The 15,590-nt window shown below is 49.8% G+C and overlaps 1 protein-coding gene across 1 annotated transcript in view; it reads left to right on the top strand.

Moving 5' to 3' along the window:
- The window catches only part of TMPRSS3 (transmembrane serine protease 3), a 96,340-nt gene that overhangs the window by 38,818 nt on the left and 41,932 nt on the right, over window positions 1-15,590 (top strand). Inside the window, exon 9 of the mRNA XM_066598567.1 lies at window positions 3,509-3,604. Coding sequence (XP_066454664.1) covers window positions 3,509-3,604 — 96 coding nt within the window. The remainder of the gene's footprint in view (window positions 1-3,508; window positions 3,605-15,590) is intronic.

Raw genomic sequence — 15,590 nt, 5'->3', positions numbered from 1 at the left:
AACCAGGCTGAAAGACAATTGTGCTAATCTCTTGGTCACCAAGGGTCTTCTGCCTTCTTCTTTATCCTAAGGAGGAGGAGGAGAATAAGGAGGAATAAGGAATATTTCCTCCTCTTCTTCCTCCTCGCAGCCTGGGGTCCTAAATTTAAATTTGATCAAGCTGATGTTGTCCTTGATTGCATTTGAACCTTGGAGGCTAGGACCCCAGTTCTGCAAGGCAGCGGTGCTAATCATTGAGAGAAGAAGATGTTTATTTTAGTAGGTGTGGCCAAAATAAACTGCCTGAAGTTCTGGTTTGGGCTGAACCAGACTTTTAACAAAGTTCAACCTAAAATAGGGTTGGAATGTTTCAATTCGCTAAGCACTAGAGGTGAGTATAAGCTAATTGATTGTTTTTCATATTTGGGGAGCATGTTTGCATAATATTTAAATAAGCCGGACAACCTCTTTAAAGGGATAGAAAATTGTGTTCTTTCTTCCAAAAATTGTGCAACATAGTCCACAGGTTATGTCTGGTATTGCCATACGGCCCCATTCACTTCAATGGAGCTTAGCAGCAATACCAGAGACAACCTGCAGACAGGTAAAACTCATTCAATGTGAATCTGCTCCCTTCAATCAATTAGGTGGATTTACTACATAAAATGCATCAGTTCTGACAGAAATTGCCTCAAAAAAGTGAAAAATGCAAAGTTATGATGTGCTTGAGATACTTTTCTGAAATATATTTGATTGCTAAAGCAGTTGTTCAGTTGTAATGATGGCTTATTCTTAGGCTAGGCCAGTGATGGCGAACCTTCTAGAGACCGAGTGCCCAAACTGCAACCCAAGACCCACTTACTTATCGCAAAGTGCCAACATGTCAGGGGGCGGGGCTTATCACAACGTAAGATTTTACCCCCGTTGTTCTAAAAAGGACAGGGTCGCTTCAAAATAGACAGGGTGCAGATTTTGACTGCTTTTTGGATGCAGAAATACTGCAAAATGTCCTCAGCGGAAATTTCTGTGGAAAATTCTGCAGCATTTCCACATCCAAAAAGCAGTCAAAATCTGCACCCTGTCTGTTTTGAAACAGCCCTGTCCATTTCTGCCACATGTAAACATACCCCAGCGGTAATAGTGACCTCCCACCCCAGCGGAAATAGTGATCCACCCCCAGCGGCCACAGCGGTAATAGTGACCCCCCCCCCTAGCGGTAATAGTGATCCCCCCAGCAGCCCCCAGTGTAATAGCGACATCCCCCAGCGGCCCCCAGCGTAATAGCGTCACCCCACAGTGGCCCCCAGCGTAATAGCGACACCCCACAGCGGCCCCCAGCATAATAGCGACACCCCACAGTGACCCCCAGTGGTAATAGCGACACCCCACGGTGGCCCCCAGTATCATAGCGACATCCCACAGCGGCCCCAGTGTAAAAGCGACATCCCACAGTGGCCCCCAGTGTAATAGTGACACCCCATAGCGGCCCCAATGGTAATAGCGACACCCCACAGCGGCTCCCAGTATCATAGCAACATCCCACGGTGGCCCCCAGCATAATAGCGACACCCCACAGTGGCCCCCAGCATAATAGCGACACCGCACGACGGCCCCCAGCATAATAGCGACACTCCATGGCGGCCCCCAGCGGTAATAGCGACATCCCATGGCGGCCCCCAGTGTAATAGTGACATCCCATGGTGGCCCCCAGCATAATAGTGACATCCCATAGCAGCCCCCAGAGTAATAGTGACATCCCATAGCGGCCCCCAGAGTAATAGTGACATCCCATAGCGGCCCCCAGTGTAATAGTGACATCCCATATTTGCCTCCCTTCCACTCCCCACTCTGCCACTCACAGTTGTGGTGCGTTCTCCTCCTGCGCCTCAGCCTCTGCTGCCGCAGCTCCCAGCCTCACCGCTGTCTTCTATCCCAGGGTCACTGGCCGGGCCCTGCGCTACCTGTGCCTGCGCTCCCAGCCTCGGGCCCGCCGCTCTCTGCCTCGCCGCAGTCCTCAGCCAATGAGAAGCTGGGGGCATGACTCAGTTGCTTGGCAGGTGTATTATGTCGCCACCCCTTACTTCTGGTGGCGACATAATACACCACTATCGAGGAGACGTTGGGGGAGGAGGATCCCGACTGCACACTGACGTCACAGTGTGCGCCAGGATCGGCGCTGCTAGCAGCACAGCTGGGTGAATGCCGGCAGGGGAGCCGCAGCCCCTGCCGGCATTCACAAGTAGTGAGCGGCCGATGGCGGCGCGTGCCAGTAGAGAGGGCTCTGCCTGCCGCCTCTGGCATGCATGCCATTGGCTTGCCACCACTGGGCTAGGCTATCAAGAGTAGATTGGCAAAGATTCCTCCACCTGGGACCCTCATTGATCAGCTGTTTGCCGGACCGATGCCTTTATGTACTAAGCCAATTTCTGCTGGAAGCGGGCCGCCCTGCTCCCACTTTAGTAGTGATGTACGGAATTACATGTATCGTTCCTATTCACTTCAATAGGAACTTTGCCTGTAATACCAAGCCTGGCCACCGCAGTGGGAATGGAGCTGTATGATTCCTGCAGAAATCACCTCAGTACATGAGGACATCAGAGGGGAAACAGCTGATCATCTGGTGATCTACAGGGTCGTTCAAAGGTGTGGAGACAACTGAATAAATGGAAAACAGTGGTTGAGATTGCCATCCTGTGTGTAGCTTGTTGCTAAGGGGAAGGGAACAAATCTGTGAAGGGCACTGTCCAGCATGGTGACCATATTGAAGGCCGCCATCTTGTAACCTTGGCAGATACTTGGCAGCTGTAAGGTTACTGTCGAAGAATGGGGCCCACTATCTTTGTACCCCACACACCGCACCAAACCATGACCTTTTGTGCACTAACCATCTTTGAGGTAGCTGCCCAGTTTGGGTTTGTATTGGACCAGTGGTGAAGGTTTTGTTTGTTCCCCTCCCCGTTGACGTAGACATTTGCTTCATCACGGAACAGTACCGTGAAATGTGGGTGCCGTTGCAATTGCTGTGACACCCATTCCGCAAATTCAATATGGTCCTCATTGAGATGAGGCAGCAACTGGATCTTGTAAAGGTGCCATTTGTACGTAGCCAGTATCCGTCCAATGGTGGTTCAAATCCCCCTGCTCTCCTGTAACAGATGCTGGGTGCTATGATGTGGGCTCTGGCAGAAGGATGCCAGGACGGTCTTTATTTGTCCCATAGAAATAATTGGACAAAAATAATGGGCTAATGAGAAGAAGGTATGTTAGCGGTACATTCTCTAGTACAGGATACATATATACCCACTACTTATGGCAGCGCCAATTATATACACAGTCCTGGTAATAGTTGAATTGAAAATCTTAATGTGGCAGAGACAGACTGTGGGAATTGTCAGTGGCGGACATATAGTGCAGGTAAATTGTACCGTACACTGAGGGCTTGTTGTCACTCTGTCACAGATCACCACCTAGTGGTCAATAGGTAAAATGACACTTTCTTTCTCCTGATCAGTTATGTCTATTTTATCAGGTTTGATACAACCAATTTGCCTTCCGAATTATGGAGAGGATTTTCCAGAGGGTAAAATCTGCTGGATATCCGGATGGGGAGCCACGGAAGAAGGAGGTAAATGACAAGGGGCTTTGTACATCTCATCAGCTCAATAATACAACCTCTAGTCAAAATGAAAAATAAGGCCTCTTTCACACGGGCAACAGCGATACCATCGCAAGAAAATCGCAGCAGTGTTCTGTGTGATATCGCTGCATTTTCTTGTGAAGATATTGCAATTTTTTTGGCGTTACAAAGTCACGAGTGGCGCTACAAAGTCTCACGGCTTTATAGTGCTCTTTTGCCAGGATTTTTAGTGGGGGCTTGAAATATAAGCCCTACCCCCAAAATAATTCCTAGCTGCAATAAAAAAGCAACAAAACAATACATTACTTGATAGGGGCTGTCCGATCTGCCGCACTTCTCCTCCGGTGGTTCAGCGACCCTTGTTTGTAGTCTTCAGCCACCGCTTACTGGTCAGTTTAAAAAATCACGCCTCCAGGATGCACTGGCTCTGATTGATTCTTGAGCATCACGGCTCATCCAATCACTGCAGCGCTCGAGAGCCAATTAGAGCTAGCGCTTCCTGGAGGCGGGACTTTTGAACCTTCTAACCAGGAAGCGCTGGCTGCAGACTACAAACAAATGCCGCCGAACCTCTGGAGGAGAAGTGCGGTGGACTGGATAGTGCCTATTAGGTGAGGATTTTTTTTAATTTCAAGAAGCTAGGGCTTATTTTAGGGGAACAATAGGACTTCCTACTGTAAAAGTTGCATTGCACGAAAACCGCAATTTTGTGCGATGCAACACATAGAAAGACTCCTTAGGAAAACATGGGCTACTAAACATTGCAAATCGTGGCTGTATAGAGCATACGGCAATTTTTTTTACTCGCAATCTAGCAGCCTACAAAACATCGCTAATGTGAAAGAACCCATTGGAAAGCATGGGCTTCACATACGTGCGATTTGTAGCGATGTCGCATCGTGAGAAAATAGCACGATTTTGTTCCCTGTGTGAAAGCAGCCCAAAGAGGTTGTACAAATTTAGAGATTAAACAGCACCACCCTTGTCCACAGGTTTTGTGTTGTATTGCAACTTTGCCCCATGGACTTCAGTATAGTCAAATTGCAATACCAGGCACAGTCCATGGACAGGTGCGGCGCTGTATATGATGGAAAAGGGCAAGCTGGTAACTATCGACCTAAGGGCGAGCACCCACTGGCGTTTTTTTACCTGCGTTTTGCGTTTTTCCTGCACAGGCATAGAGATAACATGTGTTCCTGTCCACTGGCGTTTTTTTTTGCGTTGCGTTTTTTAACATAGGAACTGTCAATTGCATATGTGTCCTTATTTTTCTCCTAATGCACCCATGAAAGTCAATGGAAATTAATGGAAAAGCCGCGAAAACGCGGCAAAAAACGCAGCGAAAAACGCGGGAAAAACGCCGCGAAAACGCTGTGTTTTTCACGCACGAAAATCGCAAACGCCAGTGGGTGGGCGCCCTAAAAGAGGCATTTCCAGGGTTTTTGAAAGGGTGGTGATTAAAAAATTCTAACATTTGGAGGTTTGGTAGTTACCAGGGAATTTCCTTCCCTAACAAGCAGAGACGGAAATCGTTACTTTTCTTTGCACAGAATTATTTAAAGGGGTTTTCCAATAATGACTTATTTATTTTAAACAAATACTACTTATGCCTAAAGGGGTAGTCAATTTTCAAAGATTCCTGATCTAAAAGGTGTTGGCGCCATGTTCATAAACACCTGGTTATGGGTATAAATTGCACAGCCGTTACCTTCTTATCCTATCCTTCATTTCTGATATTTCCGTATATATGACTATTTTCCAAGATGGCTGCCACCCCCCTACTGACATGCAGTTTAAACTACACTTACTAAAATTCCCCGCTCTGCGCTTTCTTCCTGTGCACATCCTCCCTAAGTGCTGCCCTGCTGTTGCTCAACAATCCGGTCCTGAGAGTGGAACAGAAAAAAATCAGTCCCTGGTCATTCCTACTGAGCACGCCCGACCTGTAGCCCTGGAATATCTACTGGTTGTATCCATGAAAACCTGGGAATAAACACTTCAGAAGTGCCAGTAAAAGGTGATGGTTTATAGAGTTACTGACACAAAATCTAAAGCAGAACACTGCAAACTCTAGTAGCTTGTGATTAGCATTCATTTGACAGCAACTTTGCATAATCGGAATCCCACTTTAAGGCAGCATGCACACGAGTGGGTCGGATTCCGCATACGGGAGCCCGCAGCGGAATCCGACTCTGTGCCCAGCCGACATCCACGCGTAGCTGTATTTACTTCCGCTTTTTTGCACTGCGGATGGTCCGCACGGCTCACCATCAGACATGCATGGTAGCATCTTAATCAGTACCTCCTCCACCCACCAACTGTGTATGTGCCTGGTTTTGGCCACATGTGGACCCGACCGAGCATGCATGCACTTGGATCCCATGGACACATCTCACGGACCATGCACGCTCCTGTTTCACGAGATATATCTGGCCTACACTCCCACAAATTACATCAGAGGAAGAATAGTGAGTGGATGTGACTTCAGGTGAAATCGCAGCCTTGGCCCACCACATGACCATCAGTGAAAGAGGCAGATTTATGACATGTGGGAAAAAAATACTACATACTTATTGCATGTAGCATGTTATTGTGAATGGAGATTAGTGAAAACAGCCTTAAAATCCTCCTTTAAATACTATACGTAGATTTTATGCAGTGTAAAATAGCCACATGGGGGAGCTAACTGAAGACAGATGAATACAACTAGACTTTAATAAGTCTTAATAAATCTATCAGTTTGTTCCTCCTAATACCTTTTTTGTAACATAGAACTTTTTGTATGAAATAGGGCTTCATCAGGAATACAAAGGGGTAGGCAAAAGGGGTATCTACACTCACTGTCAAAAAATCCCTTCCCTAGAAGGAGTTGTTGGAATGGAATGAAACTTTCTCTGTGTGATGTTGTAACAGTGATTTAAGTAAGTGATTACAATATCAGAAGGAGAATTTTCTTGCAGAAAACTGAACACTTGAAGGGAGGCTCTAGTACCCTGTTGTACCGCCTCTAGCTTGGATGCAAGATGTGATACGGGCGGGCATGGAGGATCTAGTACCCTTTTGGGCCTTCTCTAGCTTGGATGTAAGATATAATATGGACAGGCGTTAGGGCTCTAGTACCTAGTTGTACTGCCTCTAGCTTGGATAGAAGATGTGATACGTATGGACATGGAGGCTCTAGTATCCTGTTGTACCGCCTCTAGCTTGGATACAAAATGTGAAACGGGTGGGAGTATAGTCTCTAGTACCCTGTTATACTGTCTCTATCTTGGATACAAGATGTGATACAGTCGGGCAAAGAGGTTCTAGTACCCTGTTGTACCACCTCTAGCTTGAATACAAGATGTGATATAGGCGGGCATGGAGGCTCTAGTGCCCTGTTATATTGCCTCTAGCTTGGAAGCAAGATGTGATATGGACGGGCATGAAGGTTGTAGGACCCTGTTGTACCACCTCTAGCATCAGATGCAAGATGTGATACCGGCGGGCATGGAGGCTCCAGGACCCTGTTGGGCTGCCTCTAGCTTGGCTACAAGATGTGATACGGGTGGGCATGGAAGCTGAAGTACCCTTTTGGGCCGCCTCTAGCTTGGATGCAAGATGTGATACATGAGGGCATGGAGACTTTAGTATCCTGTTGTACTGTGTCTAGCTTGGATATAAGATGTGATACCGACGGGCCTGGAGGCTCTAGTACCTTGTTGTACTACCTCTAGCTTGGATAAAAGATATGATGCAGGCGGGCATGGAGACTCTAGTACCCTGTTGTACCGCTTGTAGCTTGGATACAAGATATGATATGGGCAGTTGTCAAAGTTGGCATTGCAGATGGCCCCATACATGTTTTATTGGTGATAAATCTGGAGGCTTCCTGTGACCCCCTTGTGTGTGCGGCCGAGCATTATCCTGCAGCCTCTTGGAAGCCGCCAAGAGAGGAACACATGTGGCTGCAGGATGTCCTGAACATATCGCTGAGCTGTCATTGTCCCTCGTACCACTACTAGGGGTGACTGACCGTTGTATGCGATGGCCCCAAGACCATCGCACCAGCCGTGGGGACTCCACAGGAAAGGCAGAATTAAGGTGCCTTTTTATAGGCCAAGGGTGGAATCACTTTTAGGGCCACATCTGATCACCACAACTCTAATTAGTTGTATATCTGCCTGAGATGGAACTGCAGGACCAGTTTTGCAGCAAAATGACAACTTCTTTTAGGGGCTGGATTTTTTTTTTTTGACAAAGAGTGAAGGAAATGGTTAATATAATGTATTAATTTTTTAAATGACCTCCGGTGAATCTGTAGGTACTGATAATACTTTTCCATATTTGCACCTGATTTCATCTGGTGCCATAAAATGTCACAATACTCATGATGCATCAATGCAAGTACAAGTACTACCCAGTCATTATATTGCCATTTAGCAAACTGAAAGGGGTGCATGGCAGACATGAGCAAAAAACCCTCGAATCAAGGACAGACAATCCTAAGTCACTTATATAGGGCAACCATGTTTAAATACTCCCATATAACAGGCATGTGCACCCTATAATACTGCATCCTCCATATAGAGTGCAGCCACAGGTCTCCCTGTATATTGCCCAGTCTATACAGTGCAGCCTCATATTCCCCATTTACATGCAGCCTCAGGTCCCCCATATACCATGTAGTGCAGTCACATACATTTATAGAGCAGTTACTGTACATGTCCCCCATTTACAATGTAGTCATTTGTCTTCCATTTACAGTGCCCCATATACAGTACAATCACCATTTTAACTTTTGGAATGACATGCAATTTCTCTCACGTGTGGAGACCACGTGTACATCCATGCGAATTGCAGGTTTTTAACGCCAAAACATATTGCACATGCGTGGAAATCACAGAAAAAAAACAGGCGCAATGCAAATAAAAGGTGCAAATGGGTGTATGGGGGGATGCAGTGGAAAGAAGGGGGTCTGGTTTCCAAGGGGGAGTGTAGCAGCAGGGTAGATGGAGAAGGGTTTAGATTAGGGAATATGGTAGGTCTCCCTGAAAAGATGTTTTTTTAAGGCACACTTAAAGCTGTGGGTTTTGAGACTGAACCTGATTGCCTGGGTAGCGCATTCCATAGAACTGGTGCAGCTCTGGAGAAATCTTGGAGGCAGGAGTGGGAAGTCCGAATTGGAGAGAAATATAGTATAAGATCATTAATAGAGATGAGCGACCGTGTTCGTCCGAGCTTGATATTCGTGCGAATATTAGGGTGTTCGGGATGTTCGTTATTCGTAACGAACACCATGCAGTGTTCTGGTTACTTTCACTTCCTTCCCTGAGACGTTTGCGCGCTTTTCTGGCCAATTGAAAGACAGGGAAGGCATTACAACTTCCCCCTGCGTCGTTCAAGCCCTATACCACCCCCCTGCAGTGAGTGGCTGGGGAGATCAGGTGTCCGCCTAATATAAAAGTCGGCCCCTCCCGCGGCTCGCCTCAGATGCCTGGTGAGTTAGATGAGGGACAGTGCTGTTTGTACCGGAGCTGCTGTAGGGAAAGAATTGGTAGTTAGTGTAGGCTTCAAGACCCCCAAAGGTCCTTATTAGGGCCACTGATAGCTGTGTGTTGGCTGCTGTTAGCAGTGGCAATTTTTTTTTCTTCTCAAAATCGTCTCTGCAGAGCGTTGCACACGGCATTAGGGACAGAAGTGCTGCATAGGCAGGGAGAGTGTTAGGAGTGAGTGTAGCCTTCAAGAACCTCAACGGTCCTTTCTAGGGCCATATTTAACCGTGTGCAGTACTGTCCAGGCTGCTGTTAGCTGTGCTGCATATGTTTTTTCTTCTCAAAATCGCCTCTGCAGAGCATTGCACCCTCCATTGATACTGCAGGGAAAGAATTGTGTAGGCAGGGCCACAACACAGTTATTATTCATTGAATATACGCAGTGCTGCCTTTTGGTTGAAAAAAACTGAAAATAATTGTATTTGTCCTGCCTCTGTCCGTCCTAAGGGCTGTGGACACGTGTCGGCTGCGTGTGCAACCTTTAAAAATCAGACGCACCCAGCTACGTTTTACTCCTGGCTTCGCCATTTGCTTTCCTTAATTGGGAAAAAAAATACCTGCTCTGCCAGAGTTAATAACTCTGCTACCCTCACGTTCTGTGACACATTAGCAGGGACACAGCACAGTTATTAAACTTCTCATGTTCATTGAATATACGCAGTGCTGCCTTTTGGTGGAAAAAAACTGAAAAAAAAACTATTTGTCCTGCCTCTGTCCGTCCTAAGGGCTGTGGACACGTGTCGGCTGCGTGTGCAACGTTTAAAAATCAGACGCACCCAGCTACGTTTTACTCCTGGCTTCGCCATTTGCTTTCCTTAATTGGGAAAAAAAATACCTGCTCTGCCAGAGTTAATAACTCTGCTACCCTCACGTTCTGTGACACATTAGCAGGGACACAGCACAGTTATTAAACTTCTCATGTTCATTGAATATACGCAGTGCTGCCTTTTGGTGGAAAAAAACTGAAAAAAAAACTATTTGTCCTGCCTCTGTCCGTCCTAAGGGCTGTGGACACGTGTCGGCTGCGTGTGCAACGTTTAAAAATCAGACGCACCCAGCTACGTTTTACTCCTGGCTTCGCCATTTGCTTTCCTTAATTGGGAAAAAAATACCTGCTCTGCCAGAGTTAATAACTCTGCTACCCTCACGTTCTGTGACACATTAGCAGGGACACAGCACAGTTATTAAACTTAGATTATTCATTCACTAGAGGCAGTGGGGCCTTTCGTTTTCAGAAAAGGGAAAAAATTATATTTGGCTGCAGTCTTGCGCCAATTTATTTCCTGCCTGTGAAATCAAATCACTGGTAATACAGCATGCTGAGGGGTAGGGGTAGGCCTAGAGGACGTGGACGCGGCCGAGGACGCGGAGGGCCAAGTCAGGGTGTGGGCACAGGCCGAGCTCCTGATCCCGGTGTGTCGCAGCCGACTGCTGCGCGATTAGGAGAGAGGCACGTTTCTGGCGTCCCCACATTCATCGCCCAATTAATGGGTCCACGCGGGAGACGGTTATTAGAAAATGAGCAGTGTGAGCAGGTCCTGTCCTAGATGGCAGAAAGTGCTTCGAGCAACCTATCGTCAACACGCAGTTCTGCGCCGTCCACTGCTGCAAATCCGAATCCTCTGTCTGCTGCTCCTCCTTCCTCCCAGCCTCCTCACTCCACTACAATGACACCTGCTCAGGAGCGGGAAGACTCCCAGGAACTGTTCTCGGGCCCCTGCTTAGATTGGGCAGCAGCGGTTCCTCTCCCACTAGAGGAGTTTATCGTCACTGATGCCCAACCATTCGAAAGTTCCCGGGGTCCGGGGGAAGAGGCTGGGGACTTACGCCAACTGTCTCAACAACTTTCTGTGGGTGAGGAGGACGATGACGATCAGACACAGTTGTCTTGCAGTGAGGTAGTAGTAAGGGCAGTAAGTCCGAGGGAGCAGCGCACAGAGGATTCGGAGGAAGAGCAGCAGGACGATGAGGTGACTGACCCCACCTGGTGTGCAACGCTTACTCAGGAGGACAGGTCTTCAGAGGGGGAGTCAAGGGCATCAGCAGGGCAGGTTGCAAGAGGCAGTGCGGTGGCCAGGGGTAGAGGCAGGGCCAGACCGAATAATCCACCAAGTGTTTCCAAAAGCGCCCCCTCGCGCCATGCCACCCTGCAGAGGCCGAGGTGCTCTAAGGTCTGGCAGTTTTTCACAGAGACGCCTGACGACCGACGAACAGTGGTGTGCAACCTTTGTTGCGCAAAGCTCAGCCGGGGAGCCAACACCAACAGCCTCACCACCACCACCATGCGCAGACATATGATGGCCAAGCACCCCACAAGGTGGGACGAAGGCCGTTCAGCGCCTCCGGTTTGCACCCCTGCCTCTCCCCCTGTGCCCCAACCTGCCACTGAGATGCAACCCCCCTCTCAGGACACAGGCACTACCGCCTCATGGCCTGCACCCACACCCTCATCTCCGCTGTCCTCGGCCCCATCCAGCAGTGTAGTTCAGCACACCGTCCAGCCGTCGCTTGCGCAAGTGTTCGAGCGCAAGCGCAAGTACGCCACCACGCACCCGCACGCTCAAACGTTAACCGTCCGCATAGCAAAATTCATCAGCCTTGAGATGCTGCCGTATAGGGTTGTGGAAACTGAGTCCTTCAAAAGTATCATGGAGGCGGCGGCCCCGCGCTACTCAGTTCCCAGTCGCCACTACTTTTCCCGATGTGCCGTCCCAGCCCTGCACGACCACGTCTCCCGCAACATTGTACGCGCCCTCACCAACGCGGTTACTGCCACGGTCCACTTAACAACGGACACGTGGACAAGCACAGGCGGGCAGGGCCACTACATCTCCCTGACGGCACATTGGGTGAATTTAGTGGAGGCTGGGACAGAGTCAGAGCCTGGGACCGCTCACGTCCTACCCACCCCCAGAATTGCGGGCCCCAGCTCGGTGCTGGTATCTGCGGAGGTGTATGCTTCCTCCACTAAAGCACCCTCCTCCTCCTCCTCCTCCTCCTCTGTCTCGCAATCAAGATGTGTTAGCAGCAGCATGTCGCCAGCAGTCGGTGTCGCGCGGTGTGGCTGCACAGCGGTGGGCAAGCGTCAGCAGGCCGTGCTGAAACTACTCAGCTTAGGCGATAAGAGGCACACGGCCCACGAACTGCTGAAGGGTCTGACACAGCAGACCGACCGCTGGCTTGCACCGCTGAGCCTCCAACCGGGCATGGTCGTGTGTGACAACGGCCGTAACCTGGTGGCGGCTCTGCAGCTCGGCAGCCTCACGCACGTGCCATGCCTGGCCCACGTCTTTAATTTGGTGGTTCAGCGCTTTCTGAAAAGCTACCCACGCTTGTCAGACCTGCTCGTAAAGGCGCGCCGGCTCTGCGCACATTTCCGCAAGTCCCACACGGACGCTGCCACCCTGCGCACCCTGCAACATCACTTTAAGCTGCCAGTGCACCGACTGCTGTGCGACGTGCCCACACGGTGGAACTCTACGCTCCACATGTTGGCCAGGCTCTATGAACAACGTAGAGCTATAGTCGAATACCAACTCCAACATGGGCGGCGCAGTGGGAGTCAGCCTCCTCAATTCCTTTCAGAAGAGTGGGCCTGGTTGGCAGACATCTGCCATGTCCTTGGTAATTTTGAGGAGTCTACCCAGGTGGTGAGCGGCGATGCTACAATCATTAGCGTCACCATTCCTCTGCTATGCATCTTGAGAAATTCCCTGCAAACCATAAAGGCAGCAGCTTTGCGCTCGGAAACGGGGGCGGGGGAAGACAGTATGCCGCTGGATAGTCAGGGCACTCTCCTGTCTATTTCTCAGCGCGTACAGGAGGAGGAGGAGGAGCATGAGGAGGATGAGGAGGAGGGGGAAGAGACAGCTTGGCCCGCTGCTGACGGTACACCGGCTGATTGCCTGTCATCCTTTCAGCGTGTATGGCCTGAGGAGGAGGAGGAGGAGGAGGAGGAGGAGGAGGATCCTGAAAGTGATCTTCCAAGTGAAGACAGCCATGTGTTGCGTACTGGTACCCTGGCACACATGGCTGACTTCATGTTAGGATGCCTTTCTCGTGACCCTCGCGTTGCACGCATTCTGGCCACAACGGATTACTGGGTGTACACACTGCTCGACCCACGCTATAAGGAGAACCTGCCCACTCTCATTCCCGAAGAGGAAAGGGGTTCGAGAGTGTTGCTATACCACAGGACCCTTGCGGACAAGCTGATGGTAAAATTCCCAGCCGACAGCGCTAGTGGCAGAAGGCGCAGTACCGAGGGCAAGGTAGCAGGGGATGTGCGTAGATCGAGCAGCATGTACATCCCAGGCAGTGCAACAGTCTTTAAGGGCCTGGCCAGCTTTATGGCTCCCCACCAAGACTGTGTCACCGCTCCCCAGTCAAGGCTGAGTCGGCGGGAGCACTGTAAAAGGATGGTGAGGGAGTACGTAGCCGATCGCACGACCATCCTCGGTGACGCCTCTGTCCCCTACAACTACTGGGTGTCGAAGCTGGACACGTGGCCTGAACTCGCGCTGTATGCCCTGGAGGTGCTTGCTTGTCCTGCGGCTAGCGTCTTGTCGGAGAGGGTGTTTAGTGTGGCTGGGGGAATCATCACAGATAAGCGTAGCCGCTTGTCAACCGACAGTGCCGACAGGCTAACACTCATCAAGATGAACAAAGGCTGGATTTCCCCAGACTTCTGTTCTCCACCAGCGGACAGCAGCGATACGTAAGCAATACGTAGGCTGCACCCGCGGATGGAAGCTACGTTCTCTCTCACCATCCAAAACGGGGACATTTCTGCTTCATCAATCTGTGTCTAATATTCCTCCTCCTCCTCCTGCTCCTCCTCCTGAAACCTCACGTAATCACGCTGAACGTGCAATTTTTCTTAGGGCCACAAGGCTCACTCAAATAATTTTTCTGAACAATTTTTATAAGTTTCAATGCGCTTAAAAGCGTTGGAACTGTAACTTGAACCAATTTTTCGTTACACTGGGCTGCCTCCAGGCCTAGTTACCACTTAAGCCACATTAACCAAAGCGATTAATGGGTTTCACCTGCCCTCTTGGCTGGCCATGGCCAATTTTTGGGATGTACATTAGTACTGTTGATACAGCAATTTTTGTGGGCCCTCGCCTACAGTGTAATCAAATTAATTTTTAGCCCACCTGCATTCCAGCTGACGTTACCTCAGCTGTGTTGGGCAATGCAATGGGATATTTCTATGTACCGCCGGTGGCTTCCTGGCACCCACCCAGGCAGTGGGTCCACAGGGAGTTTAACCTACATGTGTCCACTTCTAAAGAACCCCAGTCAGACTGGGGCATGCAGTGTGGGCCGAAGCCCACCTGTATTACGCACGACATTACTACCTCAGCTGTGTTGGGCAATGCAATGGGATATTTTTGTGTACCGCCAGTGGGTTCCAGGGAGCCACCCATGCTGTAGGTGCACACGGAGTGTAACCTACATGTGTCCACTTGTAAAGAACCCCAGTCTGACTGGGGCATGCAGTGTGGGCCGAAGCCCACCTGTATTACGCACGACATTACTACCTCAGCTGTGTTGGGCAATGCAATGGGATATTTCTATGTACCGCCTGTAGCTTCCTGGCACCCACCCAGGCAGTGGGTCCACAGGGAGTTTAACCTACATGTGTCCACTTCTAAAGAACCCCAGTCAGACTGGGGCATGCAGTGTGGGCCGAAGCCCACCTGTATTACGCACGACATTACTACCTCAGCTGTGTTGGGCAATGCAATGGGATATTTTTGTGTACCGCCAGTGGGTTCCAGGGAGCCACCCATGCTGTAGGTGCACACGGAGTGTAACCTACATGTGTCCACTTGTAAAGAACCCCAGTCTGACTGGGGCATGCAGTGTGGGCCGAAGCCCACCTGTATTACGCACGACATTACTACCTCAGCTGTGTTGGGCAATGCAATGGGATATTTCTATGTACCGCCGGTGGCTTCCTGGCACCCACCCAGGCAGTGGGTCCACAGGGAGTTTAACCTACATGTGTCCACTTCTAAAGAACCCCAGTCAGACTGGGGCATGCAGTGTGGGCCGAAGCCCACCTGTATTACGCACGACATTACTACCTCAGCTGCTGTGGGTCGACAGGGACTTCACAATAGGGAGTTGTACCTGCCTGTGTCTATGAATTAAAAAACCGGTCTAACTGGGGCATGCAGACACCTTGACAGAATGAATAGTGTGTGGCACATAGGTTCCCCATTGCTATGCCCACGTGTGCAGCTCCTGATGGCGGTGGCACAGGATTCTATTTCTCATTGCTTCTGTACAGCATTGTGGGCTATCGCCCCGCCCCTTTTAAAGAGGGTCGCTGCCTAGCCGTGCCAACCCTGTGCAGTGTGTGCCTGCGGTCCCTCGTCATGGCAGACGCACTTCTAAATAGACATGAGGGTGGTGTGGCATGAGGGCAG

Source organism: Eleutherodactylus coqui, chromosome 4 (genome assembly GCF_035609145.1).
Source record: "Eleutherodactylus coqui strain aEleCoq1 chromosome 4, aEleCoq1.hap1, whole genome shotgun sequence".
Classification (NCBI taxonomy): Eukaryota; Metazoa; Chordata; class Amphibia; order Anura; family Eleutherodactylidae; genus Eleutherodactylus; species Eleutherodactylus coqui.
The sequence above is the reverse complement of the archived record's forward strand: the minus strand, read 5'-3'. Positions and strand labels throughout refer to the sequence as shown.